We start from the raw sequence: 15354 nt of genomic DNA on the forward strand, positions 1-15354 counted from the left end.
AAGCTTCTCCACACTGGTAAAGCAGCACATCCACATCCCGCAATTGAAAGGTTTCACTGGCCTGTGAGAAAAAGACTGGGGAAAAAAAAAAATAAAAGTAAAGAAATTGATTATTTCAGGAGTGACGCTCAGTAGGGCTAGAAACACAGTGTCCTTTCCTGGGGGATAATGAAAAACCTCAAAAGACAGTGATATTATTAACAGCCATTTTAGCACCAGCTCAACATGAAATCTATTTTTATATTTTAAAAAGCTATACCTCATGTCTTGCAGCTGTCTTCTTCTCTAAGGGTAAAGCAAGGCAGTCTCGGAGCAGCCATGAGAGGAGAGGTTTGTACTGTAATTGATTTTCAGTTATCAAGCACATGAGGTCGATAATAATGGATTTTTGTTTCACCAGGAACAAAACATCCCTTTAGAGCAGAACCCTTTGGGTACAACAAAACCTGTGCCTCAACACAATTTTTAACCAGCACAAGCAAACTCCTGGATCGCCACTCAGCCTGCCCTGCCCATTCTGCAAGGAGAGGGCAGCAGGATTCCTTTCCCCTTAGCTAAAGGTCTCTGTGAGGGTTTGTACTAATGTTGCCTCTGCCGAGGACGCCTTCAGTTCAATCCTCTTACTTCCCTTAAACAAATTTTGACGTGAGTTATGCTCCTCTCTTCTTTCTCCATAACAGATGTAAAGCACCACGCTGCTGCTCCTTTCTTCCTCCTCCTCTCCTCGCTCAGCGGAACTGCTACAGATATACTTCCTTCTAAAAGTGTTTTTAAAGAAGGCTTCTTTGGACACAGACACTTCACATTAGTACACTCTTACCACCAGCATACACATAAAATCCCACCTTTTTATTATGGCATATGGTATTTTTCTGGATGTGTAAATACCACATGGGTATGACAAAAAGGGAAAGAAATACCAACGCTGAAATAGGTACAGAGTCATGCCATTATTAATACAGTTTCATACGATGGGTTTTCAAGATACAAAAGTCTGGGTTTTTTCTTTTTACATTGAAATAACTTTACAGTGTTCTGTGAGCTTGCTTTATAACCAGAAGAGAAAAAAAAATTAAAATATGCCGAGAACAACTACAAGCAAGATTCATTTTAATGGTTAACAGAAGAACTGTAACTTTGCTCTAGAACAGTATCTATTAAACACACGTAACGAGGTAAGCAACTATACAGAAGGTAAGAGGAGCTTTCACCACAGGAGTCAAGTCAGGGGCAGGAAGAGGGAAATCTGGAACTGCATGGTTTTATTTGGTCACAAAGTTTGAGCTGAGTGTTTAAAATGAAGCACCCTTAAAGATGCAGTACTCCTATTTAAAACAATACAGAAACTTCCCAAGAGACTAGAACCTACAGTCTGGAAAAAAAATAAAAAATTAGACATTTAAAAAAAATTCCACACATCTCTAGGCTCATGACTTAACTTACTGTTACAAAGTAGACTGGCAGCTCTTCCTTAGGCAGCAACAGTGCCCAGAAGTAATGCCACCAAAAAGTACAGTATCTTTGGGGTGTCCAATACAAGGCTGACACTTCTAACGCGATGTCAGAATGATCCATTTGTCTGCCAAAAGATTAGGCAAGAAAAGGAGACACTGCATCTTTTTTTTTTCCCACCACGTTGCCCGGTTCTAGCAAAGAGCTAAGGCGTTTTCTTTGGGCCAAGACTAACAGAAACCACTTTATCAAATATTCTTCAGGTTTCCTGCCATACTGGATTTATTATTCTCATGTGGTTTTTTTTAATATTTTTTTAAAAACATTTTTTCCTGACAGTCTCTAAAGTGATACTGGAACATTTAACAGTCACTCTTCCACAGTTTAATTGTTTTGTCGTTTTCTAGTGCCGCTGATGCAATGATGTTTTCTGTTGGGTGACAAGCTGTTGAGATTACAACATCTATGCAAAAAGAGAAAACAGACAAATATCATTATTTACAGCAGTGAAATGTGGTCCACAGCAGGCATTTCTCAAAATGAATGTGTACTGCTACCTCATTTCAAAGCAGCATAGCAAAGTTACTATTTCCTTGTAATGGAATTACAAATGCATTATTCATAAATATTTTACAATTACCGCTTCTCTGTGAGAAGAAACTAGCAAAAAAGAATTGACAGTATTAGTTGGAAATGTTTGACAGGTTTTAAAATGTGAGAACTCTCTCAATTCTAGTTGTTGCTTACTTCCAAGCAAGAACTCTTGGCATATATCAGACACAGCTAATAAAGACCCAGGTCAATTTTTTGTTTCCATGTAAGGTGTTTCCAGCATCCTATTTGATGCTCAGATAGCACTTCATCTTCACAGCCTTGCCCTAGCCTGAAAATGAAAACCTGCTGCCACTGCTCCCACTTACAGTCCAAATCAATGGTCCTGCAAAGGAATAAGCACGCTTAGATTTCACAGCACCGTTCCTTCCAGTCAGTAGAGTGAAAGTGCTGCTCTATTATGGGATTCAGACTGAAGTATCCATCAGGTGACATCTCAATATACGCTCAGCACACACTCAACTCTGCCTTCAAGAACAGGGACACAGACAGACATCTCCAAACAGCAGGACCACATCAGTCCTTATCCTTTCAAGAGCTGCAGCTTTGGAAGGTGTTAATAGGCAACTCCAAGTCACTGAGTCACTTCAATATCTCAGCCAGTTCTGAACTCAAGGAAATCTCTTTTGTAAGCTGATGTCAAAGTTATCACTGGGAAAGAATAAACACTTGCAACGCTCATAAAAACCCCTTCATAAAAAGGAGCAAGCTCCTAGGGTTCAATTAAGCTTCAGCCAGTCAAGCATTTATGGGTCTGACAGTCAAAAGTACACATCAAAGAGAGAATGCTCAAGCTAAGCCCTCATTACAAGCTGACAAGAGCAATACTCCATCAATAAAAACAAAATCCTCTTCCACACCTGTATGTCCTTGTAATTTCTGTACAATCTCTTTTGTCTGAAGGTTCCAAATATAAACGAGGTTGTCTTCTGAACCAGACACGATCCACTGGAGGGGCACAGAAAAAAAACCAGAGCAAGTTATTTTAATCTTTCTCCTCATCTGTATCTAACTTATTATTCAGTAAACACTTCCAGTGTCATCACATGAAAGGGAACTTCCAACATTATATGACCCCTTGATGCGGTTCATTCTCTCTCAGCCTCTGTTCAATGCATATAGGCAGCAGATGGGAACCAGCACCCACCAAAGGAGGTTTCCAACCCCAAACTCCAGTTTCTTCTACAGAAAACAGCAGCAAAAACTGCACATCGGTAAAAAGCATCTCAGATAAACACTAACCTTTCCACCAGTAACGGAGAAATTTGCAAATATGCAGTACTTCTCATTTTTGTGTCCTGTGTAAGTCTTCAGGCACTACAAGTGAAGAGTCACAAGACATTAATACAGCTGGGAGGTAATTTTCTCAGTCAAGGACAAGGACAAATTGTCTTGGCAGAAAAGACTAAACCTATCTGCCTGTGTTTCCCACCCTGCCAACTTATCAAAAGGATGCAGAGGGCATCCCTGCCCTGCAACACTAAACAATCTGGCAGGGGCAGGGAGGGAGGGGAAGGTCTAAATTTGTCACATTACCACAGAGAAGAAGCGCAACAATAATTCATTGTTCATAAAGAGAAAAATGCAGAATTATAGTTTTACTTAACATATCAGGGCCATGCAGGAGCCTAAACACAATTCTGGGTTGGTTTTTTTTCCAAAGGCATCTTTAGTCATTGCATCATAGAACAGTTTGAGTTGGAAGGGACCTTTAAAGATCATCTAAGTCCAACCCCCCTGCACCATCCAGGGACATCTTCACTAGATTGGGTTGCTCAGAGCCCTTCCAGCTTGACTTTGAATGTTTCTAGGGATGGGGCAGCTACCTCCTTTCTGGGCAACCTGCTCCAGTGTTTCACCACCCTCACTATAGAAAATTTCTTCCTTATATCTAGTCCAGATCTAACCCCTTTTAGTTTAAAATGAGTACCCCTTGCCCTATCACAACAAGCCTGCTAAAAGTTTATCCTCTCCAATAAAGCAGTATTAATACTTTTCTCCTGTAATATTCATAAAATGTTAGGCAAGTTTAAAAGCACATATGAAATCCAGATTTTCCTATAAGCTTAGTTAGGTCTACATAGTGAGACAAGATTGGTTTTACCTTTCCTTTGCTGTAGTCCCAAAGTTTAAGAGTGCTATAAAACAACAGAAAAACAGATTTTAGTTCTTGGGGGGGGGGGGGGTGGGGGTGTTCATCTGACAATTTCCTAGCAGCAGAAAAAGTCTCTCCTTCCCATAGTTCTTAAAGTCTGCATAGATCACTTTAGCCTGGCTTTGCAATGCAGCATTAGTTAACCCCAAAGTATCAATTTTACTGCCATGCCATTCAAATTCTCCTCCGTCAAAAAGGGGGTATTTAAGCACTTCCCCTCACCTGCAAGTTTCTTTATAAATAATGACCAGACAACTAGGAAAGCGATCGGTAGGATAACAGACAAATTACAGGGACAGAGGATAAGGTTATTTGGCAGACATCCCCCAACGCCCAAGGCATCAAAGATTCATATAAATTTCATTAGACATCATCTTTCTCAGGGTGAGAAACCCACTAGAATCAGGGATGGCCCTGGAAATGATCCCTTTTCCCCCAGTTGTTTTAAGAAATCAAATCCTGCTGAAAGTAGATACAGATCAAAAATACATACACACCACCCTAGTTTTTCACCTTACAATCCTGCACCAGGTTTCAGGGAAATAAACACTGGACTGAGGCATCCTCAACCTGTTGAAGCCTAAGCCAGTGCAGAGCAAGCAAACGAGCACACTACTGAGTACAATTTGGACATGAAGAGAGTGTCACTTGTTTCGGGCAAGCACCAGGCTCTTCCACAGACTAAGCAAGCCTCGTGCGTGTCCAGATACAGACCAGCTATACATCCAGACTAGTGTCAGAGCTTACAAGATAGTCCCCTTTCTCTTCCACAGGGAGCCCAACACGGGTTTTCTCTGCTTTTCATTGACTCATTGAAAAAGGCAGGCAACAGTCTGTGGTATCTTTTGTACAAAGATGCTCAGACAAGGAAGGCATCAACCTCATGACCTAGGAAAGGAAGGTCTCACGAAAGCAACGGCATCATTACTGACTGTGAATGGAGACACAGCCTTAGTCACTGCACAGAAACTCTCCAGGTGAATCACTCTCAATCAGCCCACCTGCACCGCTTTCATGCCTTACACAAAGTTATTTATATATTGCAGTCTATTACAGGTTAGATTTTCTGTCTCTCGATGCTACAAAAGAATCATACGATCAATACAAGGAATGTTGAGGTTTTGAAAGGTACAGGAAGGAATGAATGGGTGTTGCAGTCACTAAGCAGCACCAAGACTTTCAGATGACCCAAGCCCTGCCTGTGCTGTTCGCAAAGCATACTGTGCAGGCTTTTTAAGTTTGATAGCATATACAAACTTGTGTAGTTTCATTACTGTGATAGCTAAAGTGTAGCAACAAAGTTTCATCTGACACTCAAATACTTCAAAACCTGTGGGGTTTGGGGTTTTTTTAAATACTTACTTGTCCAAAGTTGCAGCTAGTATGTATTTACCATTTGGTGAGAATTTCACAAAAGACACAGGAGGGTTATCATCATCTACAGTGAAAATAAAAGCAGTATTTAGTACACAGTTGTATTATCTCACTGACAAAGAATTTCTTTTGACAATAATTTGTTGTTAATTGTTTTGCTGAAACAAGCTTTCAATTTTCTTGTCCCTTGCTACTTCAAGAAAAAGATAGGTGTAGGAAAGGCGATCATTTTCATTAAAGAAAAGGATTTTAAGCATTTTGCTCACAAACATTTTAAATAACCCTTTGTAACTGAACTTCCCTTCCTTGCATCAACAATTCACAAAGTCCATATCTCTACTTTTTAAACATTATATTAGAATACAAGCCACTGATTTGCAGAGCCATATAACTTGTCTATATAAGTGCTTTGTAAGAATATGAAGGACTAGGTAACATATGCCCAGCAGGTGGTTTCCTTTCATTAGCTATGTTCACAAGATGCCTTCATGCATCTTGCAATAAAAAGGCAGCTTGTGTTGTCACAGACTACCTGTTTCTACCATATCCAACAGCACAAACAATTTTATCGCTGCAGTTTTGAAGTGCTGCACAGCAACCACTACACAGCCAAATGATCGAAAAACCTCGGAAAACTCATTTTTCCACATTTCATTAAGCTCAAATGAAACTTAATTGCTTAAGCAAGCTTTCATTCATGGGAGAGGACAGTTTCTCTTATTGCAATAGACAGGAGAACAATAGGGTACTAACAGAACGGTAGGAAAACAGTACAACAGAGCTTAAGGAAGCCACTGTTCACAGCAATGATGCAGAATACCTATGTCACAACTTAACAGTGAAAAGTAAGAGCAGAAACAAGAAATATTCCTACTTACCAATCAGTGTTTTCAAGCACTGCCCTGATGCTGTATCCCAGATTCGACTATTAAAGACACAGAAGAACTTTTACTATTGGTTTTTAAGTCTTTGTTCTGATTTTAACATTACAAATACAAGCTTTCTTTAAAAAGTCCTTTTTTTTTTTAAATGCAAAAGGTTTGAACAGTGCCACAGGCAAGAAATAACAACTTACCAGAGTCCATCATAGCTACTTGACACGATCAGGGATCCATCACGATTAAAATGCACCTGTAATATTATAGAAGGGGAAAAACAACTTACTGATGCTCATAAAGATCAAATATTTAAGCTCCGCTGAAAAGACTGTCTTTATTACTGACACTGCAATTCATGTGGATAGAGGCAGAAAGTTAACACAATGTACAGACACAAGTTTAGATGGGTAGCATCATCAAAACCAAGACTCCCCCGCAGTTTGTCTGACAAAGAGGGATGGATGTAAACTACAGCTGTTTATTCAAGCATCAGGGACTGGAATACATGTTTCTTCAGAAGCTAAGAAAAACACGCGATACTCTGTTCAGACAGCATTAGCTGCTCAAACAATGGTAGTACAAAACCTGGGGAATAGTACCTTATAATTCTAAGGGCATGGAAATTTACCTCACAGGTAGCCAGCCACATATGTTTCAAGGTCAATTTATTGCTTTGAACTACGGCTCAAAATACTGTGGTTTTAAATAATAATTACTAACATATTTGTAAATGTGAGATATCTTCTACACGAGGCAGAACAATCATGTTCCAACAGCCATGGCTTAGCACATCTGAGAGGCAATTTTTTTTTCAGTTTCCTTCATTTCAAAAACATTAAGAGTTGAACACCTTCTGGTTTTCTTTCATTTGAATGGATAGTGCTGTATTCCAAGCTACCTTCACCTATTAGACGAATGAGATTTGAAACAGAGCGTACTATGGAACTACCCTGCTCTCAACTTTGGTAACAGCCTGGAACACAGAAGTAACAGACATACAGGTTGTTCTCTGAGCCTCAAAATGATCACAAACGTCTACCACAGCATCAGACAGCTAGACTCGGGCATGGCTGGCACACCACTATTCATTGCTCCCCACATTAACACCCAGAACCAAAATCCATACCGATCTTACAGAAACCACTGTTCATTTCATTCTCACTGAGCAATGATCACTGGCAAATCAGCCACAGCTCATCCACTACGCCGTGTAAGAAGGGCTTGATAATAAGAGTTAGAGCACAAACCTACTCCTCTACAGAGGCAGGAGTGGAGCTCTGCTAAACAAAACAAACATGTAGTACGTTCATTGATCAGAAGGGACTTACAGCTGAAACTGGGTCAGAATGAGCAGGCAATGTCTTGAGGCACTTCCCTGTTTTCACATCCCATATCCTCACGCTTTCATCAAACTGAAGATTGAAGAAATGCACAAGGTGGTTTAATGGTGCACCTATTCGAGGCATGCAAGGTGTTATAGCCTGACTAGACACACGTGCCTTCCTCCAGCTGCATCAGAAAACCTAGTAAACGAGCACTGCACAGGGCAAAAATGACGGCCTGGGAACACAGCTCCCTGAACTCTTCCTCTCCGTGCAGGAAACCTGCGCGTTGAGGATGGGTTAAGGGCTTGACCGTGGCCCCAGGCAAAGAGAGCAGCAGCACTGCACAGGTCATCCAACTACAAGCTGTGTTTGTGGAGGAAGACAAACTGAAATGGCACAGGGTTGTGATCGGAACCCCCTTGCTCCCAACCCTTGGTAATGTGACTAGCGTAACTAACGCCATTTTATAAGGCAAGCAGCCATTCTGTGTGACTGAGCAGGCCATGTATTCGTTCCCTTTCCCTCGTTATCAGGCCCTGAACAGATTGGTCTCAGGCACCTGGCCAACCCGGTGGTGGTGCTCAGCCCGTCCCAGAACAGGGAAGTGTAAGAGCACACAGAGCACCGTCCACAGAATCAAGCAGTCACAAGTCTTAATCAGAAAATTTGGACCAGAACTGCTGCTGGACAGTGAGACCATGACCCACCCCCCAGTAGCCAGGGAGGCCCCCCACCATCATGTGCTTCCTCCAAGGACTGGTGCGTATTCTTTTATTTTATATGATTTTTTTACTCTAGATTATGATTGTTATATTGATACAGCAAACCATGTATTAAGATCTGACCTAATCTGCAGAGGGTCCAGGTGATGAGAAGTCATACTCTGAGTTAAGTCAGAATCTAGGGGATTAGAAATCATAAGTTGCTGTATTATAAATTCCATATTACGCTACCTGTAAATTGTACTACCATTGACCTTGCTTTAGAAATCCTAGGCCATTCTAATCATAAGTTCTGTGTCATACTATCATACTATCCTGTTAAGAAAATAAAGCTTTAATTGTAACTACAACTTAGTGCCATCATTGTGCCAAGGATCCCTAAAACAACCTGTCTGTCCCCTTAGTATGAGGTAACAGGGGTGTGCTGTACTTGCTCTGCATGAAGAAAAATAAAAAAGGCACTTACTGATCCAGAAACGATGAGGTTTGACTGAGGGTTGAAGTTGCAGCAGAAAACGTAGTTACTGTGCCCTTTCAATGTCTTTAAGCACTTACCCTGAAATAAGATTTAGCAGAGTTAAATAAACAGCATCCTTCAGCGCCACAAATGCATGCAAGTAAGCTGCATTAAGGTTAATCGCCGTGCAGCACACAAAGAAACCGTCTCTAACCCCAGATTTAGATGGGCAGAGGACCAGCGACAGCAAAACAACAGGAAAGAAAACCCCCACATTTTTAACAACTGCAGCCAAGCTACAAATCCTTTGGGCAACACAGGAGGAGCAAGCAATTTAACATACCTAACCAAAATTCAACCAAATTACCCAACCCTCATTGTAATGACAGAAAAGGAAGGCATAGAGAAGCAAAAAGAGTGAAGCTATGATAAGAAGTTACAAGGTTTCATCTGAGAAGCTGCTTTCAGAAATGAAGCCTGCAGCTGCATTGCCACCACAAGGCTTAAGCACTCTCAGAAGATAACCAGGCTCCTCATGATACCCATAAGCATCCCCCTCATTCCAAAAGCAGACAGCGTAACTCGCTCATCATCACAGACCATTCAACCAGCAGCTCATTATAAGCAGGAAAAAGTATTACCCAAAAAGCAGCCAGTGCTTAAAACTCTACCTTCTCTCATCATAGCACACAAAAGCGCTCTCAGAAGACCACCAGTTAAGATGCTAATGCAGGAGGAGAAGGAAGGCAAGGAATAGTTTCTGCCCTTACCGAGCTTACATCCCATATTTTGAGAGTTTTATCATCGGAGGCAGAGACAAGAAGGTTGGAATCTGATGACCAAGCAACATCAGAGATACCCTAAAACAAAGGAAAACAATTATCTTCTCAGCTCTGTTTGTTCACTGACACAGGAAAACAAAAACCAGACTGCATGTATATTCACAGCTGAAGCTTGAAATAAAATTCAGCATTGAGAGCTGGGAATTCATCAATTTGACTGAGTTAAGAGGTCCTTTGACACTTATTCAATTTAAGCTGAGCCATATACTCCAAAAACATCAATGACTTGTTCACGTATCTCCTGCCATGACCACCAAAACCCTTTCTCGGCATTCATAAAGAGCACGCTAAATAAACTAATCTGAACAAGCACCTCCTCTTTATGACAAAGAGCTTGCTCTTCGAGGTCCAAGTCCCTAAAGGCTAGAGGAGAACAAGATTCTACTGTTTTTTCTTTTGGTGAATCTTCATTATTGCTCATGAAACTTCAGCATGTAAGGAACTTCTGAAAACAAAACCAGAGGATATGGGAGTTTGCGTCTTCTTTAGAACTTTGCAGAATGAGTATGTGTTGTGTTTATGTAGGCAAATCGACAAGAAAAATTCAATCTCCTTAAAAGGCAAACCATTCTGCTCCATATACAAAGGAAAAAATGGAACAGGACACAGCATTACAGCTTACAGGGATTTTCACCAAAGAATGCACTGCCCTGTGTCTGAGGGCAGTGTTCCTGAAATGGAGGGACTCGAGAAAATGGCTAGGGAATGGGCATGCAGGTACTCCACTTCAGCCTACACTTCAGCCCTATTTCCAGCCTGACCTGGTATTATTTCAGCAATTCCAGTCCCAGGCCATTGCACAGGACTGTATAAACAAAGCACAAAATGAGACTGAGGAACAAGCATCCTGCACAAAACCTAACCAAGAATGGAAATTTCTGGATGAGGAAAACAAAGCAAAATTCTTTACAAGTGAACTTGTATTCAAGCACATAATAATCTCCTCCTACTTACCAGTTTATGACCAGATATTGTTTTTTCAAATTTGCCATCATATGCTCCCCAAATTTTGATGAGTTTGTCAGCAGCTGAAATAGAACGTGCCAGTTGAGTGACAAACACCATTAACAGATACAACTGTTCCTTCCAGGTGGAAAGTAGTATGTTAACTACATCTCTGCAAACACTGGGTAGCTCTCCCTCCCCAAGCAAACCTAAGCGTATAAGGTAATATGTAATGGGTAAAAAACAGTTTCATACACGCCAAGCTGCAGCAGCTGAGATTACATAAACTGCCTGGAATGCACAGAGTCTCCTGCCGCTTTAGTTTCTCTGACGACAACTTGGGCTTCTACTTTTGTTTTAGATTGCCAGTGGTAAAAGTAATACTGTTCCATAGGAATGCTGAAACGCTTTTGCCCCAAAAGAACTAAAATTACACCACAAGCTGGGCTGAATTAATGCCTGCAAAACCCCCAAACCTATTATCCATGTTAACTTGCAAAACACACCAGCAAAAAGGGTTGACATTTGTCAGACATTTGGGAAACCCACGTAGGGGAGAGCAGGGGACTCTCATGAGGAAACTCGAACATAAAAACAATGTATATATGGTACACTGCACTGGTCTTATTAAGGCTATCTGCAGTTAAGACAAAGACTTGAGTCATTCCCACGCCCGGAAGATGCTTGAGTGGCCCTCACCATCCCATTCAACAATATTCCCTTTTATGAGCTTTGCTACCTACCTACTTTAGCTTTACCAGAGCTAAATATTTGCCTGCAGATACTGTACACAAAGTTTAATTGAAAAGCTTAAGCCCTGTCTTTTAGCGGTACAGAAAAGCACAAGGATTTCCTTCACATGGGGAAAGAAACCTTTGTTTGGTTTTGCCCATTTGCTCAGCAAAGCAAGCTGAACAGGTGAGGGCTCTCCAACTCGGCAACGCATAGAACATCCAGTGTTCAAAGTAACAGAACTTAAAAAGCTTAAAACACATTATCTCAATGACTGACAGCTTTGGTATTGCTCCTTTTAAGAAAAACCACGACACTACATCCCTCCTCCACCTGATGAAGATAACACCAAAGAATGGCAGTTCTCCAAGGCCCACATTTGCATGATTTAGGTGAGATAAAAAAAGAAAGCAATACTTACAGGAGCTGGCTAGCCACTCTCCATTAGGACTAAACTTTACTGATGAGACTGCCTTTGTATGTCCTGCTAATGTGAACTTTAGAGCATAGTTTGGTTTTACTGGCGCAGGCTGTAAGAAAAATATATATGAATGAGTTGAATAAATTCCAGATTTAATATCTCAGTGACAAGCTCTGTTATCAGACTGCGTCAGTACACAGTAACAGACTGTGTGGATGTTCACCATAATAGAGGCTCCTGCATTTATATTCCTTCCCGCCCCTCTCCAAATTAAAAAAAAAATGAAAAACAACAACAAACCGAACACCCTTGCTGTCTGGGGACAGCAGTGCCTTACTGTTGTATGCACGACACCAACTCATCCTTGATAGGCATTTCATCCAAGCCAATAATAAACAGGTGAGAGTAATCCAACAGTCCAACCACAAAGTGCTTGACAGATCAAAATAATACTCTTGGCATTGATCTGTGTAGCACCTTTAAGTGTTTGCAGTTCTCATTCTTATCATGAATTAGATCACAGGCCAATTCCTCCATAGCCCTAAAATCCCATTTTTCTTCCCTTTTCACCCTTTGGGAAGGCTTCCTGGTTAGCCAATAACACCTTCTTTGAGCATCTGTGGGCTTCAAAGAATATGAATAACGACCCACTTTGCAACTAGGATCATAGATTAACCAATCCTCCAGTCACCTCTAGGCACTCCAAGGACACAACCAACCTGTCTTTTTAACGCTCAAAGTGACAACAAGTATTGGTTAGCGACAACTTCCACACCACCAAGAAAAGCCTAGTACTACAGAAGAGGCTGTACTCCATCCGCTTTTCCCATAAAATCCTCAGCACGTTTTCAGCTCGAGCCTGCAGCAGAGGTCTGGAGAAGATTCTTAATCTATATGAGAATTCAATTCTCTTAATTCTGGTTTGCCTGTTGCATACGCAGGTAGTCGCCATGTGTATTTACACGGATATTGTTCGGAGCCCCACACACACACCTTGCTCTGATTGGTCGACGAGGAAGGAGTAGATTGTGTTTTGGTGGATTCTGCATCTGGCTTCTTTTCTTCTGTTGCCATGGTTCTGAAGCTGGCAAATGAGACTTCTAGTGCTTGAAGGGGGAGAATGAATGTGCTGCTTCAAAAGGCAGCCCTTGCCACAGAGAGGAGAGCTGCACTGAAATGAAAACCTGGAAGAAAAACAAAATATTCTCATTAGCTGTCAGGAAGATTCTCAGCAGCCAGAAGAAGGAGCTTAGCCTAGCTGCAGGTCGCCAGAAGCCAGTATGAGACACCGTATTCTGCATGTGCGGAGCAACGCAGCAGTATTTTGGGCCTTCGGACCTACTAAGGTGCAAGACCAAGAACCCAAACCACAGCCTTTTAGCACTTCTTGGAAAGCTTTTTTCCACTCTGCTCCTTTCCAGATAGAAATAAAGTAGAATCTCTTCTAGGTGTGGCAGGGTTTGGTTATCAAATTCCCCAAAATACTTCTAACAAATACTTAGTACATAATAAACAACGGTTTGTACAAAAGATGGGAGGTACAGTCCAAGGCCTTTGTGGTTTTTTTTGTTTTTTTTTTTTTTTTTCTCTCTAGATTTATTAAGGTACAGAACACAAGATCATGATCAACACAAAGAACAGCTGGCACTATCAAAGCTTAAGACCCTACTAGATTCCTTTCACTCCTAAACGTATTTCAGGCTCGTATTTCCCTCCTAAATGGTTTGAGCATCAAATCATGCCCTTCTCCGCCTGGGACTGAAAGCCAGCCTTGCAGGAGCCTCCCCAGGCTCGCCGGCTGTGCCAGAACTGACGGCAGCTGGTGGTCAGCAACCGGGGCCGATGCTGCAGAGGGAACAAATCTCCATCACAGCTCAGCTACCTTTCAGCTCAGCAACGGAATAACGGACAGCTCACACCGAGAGGGCTCGGCTTGAAAGGATACTCGCACTAGCCCACCCCTCCTTGCACTAGCCCATCCCCGCTACCCTGCTTTTGGCCGGTGGCAGCAGATCTGGGTGCCCTGCCAGCACCTCCTGGCATGCGGAGCATCTCCGGCTGGAGGGGACAGGAGGCGCAGAGCTCAGTGCTACCGGCTGCCCCCCGCTTTACTCAACCCCCGGGGATAAACCGCCGGTCGCAACAATGAGAAATTAAAGTTTCCTACTGCAGCTCAGGCCCTTTCAGCTGGAACTAATCTGGGAACTTGGGCGGGTGCTGCCAGCACTCAGCTCCTCCTCCACACACCCTGGGGGCTGGCCGGGGGGTCCCCGCAAGCACCCAGCACCCTGGGCAGGGACGGGGGGGTGGGGGTCCCCGCAAGCACCCAGCACCCTGGCCCAGGGGGTGGGGTTTGGGATGGGGGTCCCAGCAAACACCCAGCGCCCTGGTCCGAGGGGGAGGAGGGCGGAAGGTCCCCGCCAACACCCAGCGCCCGCACAGCCCCCGCCGCCGGGCACACGGTACCGACACACCCACCGGCCGCCCGCGCCGCGCCCGCCGGCTACAAACGCCCCTGGTGGTGGCGGGGTTGTGTGCGTGCCCCCGCGGGGGGGTTGGGGGGGATGGGGGGGGGGGATGGGGGCCCAGCCGTGCAGCCCCTTCCTCCCCGGCCCGTCCCGCCCGCTGCAACCCCGCACGGCGCCGCATGCACGCGCGTCTGCAAACCGCCCGCGGCGCGCGCGCCGGCCCGGGGGTCCCCGCGAGGCAGGGCCGGGCTTGGCGCGCGCCCCCCGCGCCGGGGAATGCTGGGGGGGGGGGGGGGAGCGGGCTCCGCGCGCTGTGCCTGAGGCGAGGCGGCGCCGCGCGCGGGGAGGGGAGCGGCGGCTGCAGGAGCCCAGCTGCAGGAGCCGGGCCGCCCCCGCGCCTCTCGGTGACTTACCGGGGGAGGGGGAAAGGGGGGGGGGCTGGCGGTGGCGGCGCCGCCGCCTCCTCCGCGGCGAGGAGGAGCGCGGCCGCGGGAGGGGAGGGGGAACGCGGCAGCGGGAGCTCCGGGGCCGCCAGGCGGGGGAATGCGGGACGGCGCCTGCGCGCTGCGGGCCAAAGGCTGCACAATGCCGCTCTCTCCCGGGAGCGCTACGGCGCGGCGCGAGGGCCAAAAAGTGCCGCTTGCGCGCGCGGGGGTGGGCGGTGCCTCAAAGGGGCGGGAACCGCCCGTGCTTCGGCCTCTCCCGCCCTCAGCTCCCGCCGCGGGGCGGGCTCCTGCGCCGCGCCCGTCTCTGTGAGGAGCGGCCTTCGAGGGCGCCGCAGGCCAGCGCCCGGCCCGGCCCGGCCCGGCCCGCCGTGCCGAGCGGGTCCTCTCAGGGCCGCATTTGGCCCCGCTTGGCTTTTCCGTAGCGCTGCGTACCGGCGGGCAGGTACTCGTCCCCCTTGCAGTTCCAGAGCCGTCGAACCTGGCTGCAGAGGGGTTAGATGTGGCTGGGCCGAAACGCACAGGCCA

The 15354-nt window shown here is 44.8% G+C and overlaps 1 protein-coding gene across 1 annotated transcript; it reads right to left on the reverse strand.

Annotated features, from left to right (window-relative positions):
• Positions 1-828: 828 nt before the first annotated feature.
• On the reverse strand, positions 829-14917 carry WDR5 (WD repeat domain 5). The gene is made up of 14 exons (XM_055818275.1): positions 14797-14917; positions 12909-13099; positions 11916-12024; positions 10772-10845; positions 9746-9835; positions 8985-9074; positions 7800-7883; positions 6669-6724; positions 6472-6518; positions 5582-5657; positions 4169-4202; positions 3307-3381; positions 2925-3012; positions 829-1915 (listed from the first exon to the last, which is right to left on the reverse strand). The coding sequence occupies exons 2-14, from the start codon at positions 12987-12989 to the stop codon at positions 1815-1817; spliced, it is 1005 nt and encodes a 334-aa protein (XP_055674250.1). The 5' UTR covers positions 12990-13099; positions 14797-14917; the 3' UTR covers positions 829-1814.
• Positions 14918-15354: the final 437 nt, after the last annotated feature.

The sequence above is a fragment of the Falco peregrinus genome, chromosome 1, assembly GCF_023634155.1.
Source record: "Falco peregrinus isolate bFalPer1 chromosome 1, bFalPer1.pri, whole genome shotgun sequence".
In the NCBI taxonomy this organism is placed as follows: Eukaryota; Metazoa; Chordata; class Aves; order Falconiformes; family Falconidae; genus Falco; species Falco peregrinus.

Coding starts and splice junctions, on each gene's coding strand:
- WDR5 (XM_055818275.1), bottom strand. CDS start 12,989: ATGGCAACAGAAGAAAAGAAGCCAGATGCAGAATCCACCAAAACACAA. Junction 6,725..7,799: donor ATTCTGACCCAGTTTCAGCT/GTAAGTCCCTTC, acceptor ATAATATTACAG/GTGCATTTTAATCGTGATGG. Junction 5,658..6,471: donor GTGCTTGAAAACACTGATTG/GTAAGTAGGAAT, acceptor TTTTCACTGTAG/ATGATGATAACCCTCCTGTG.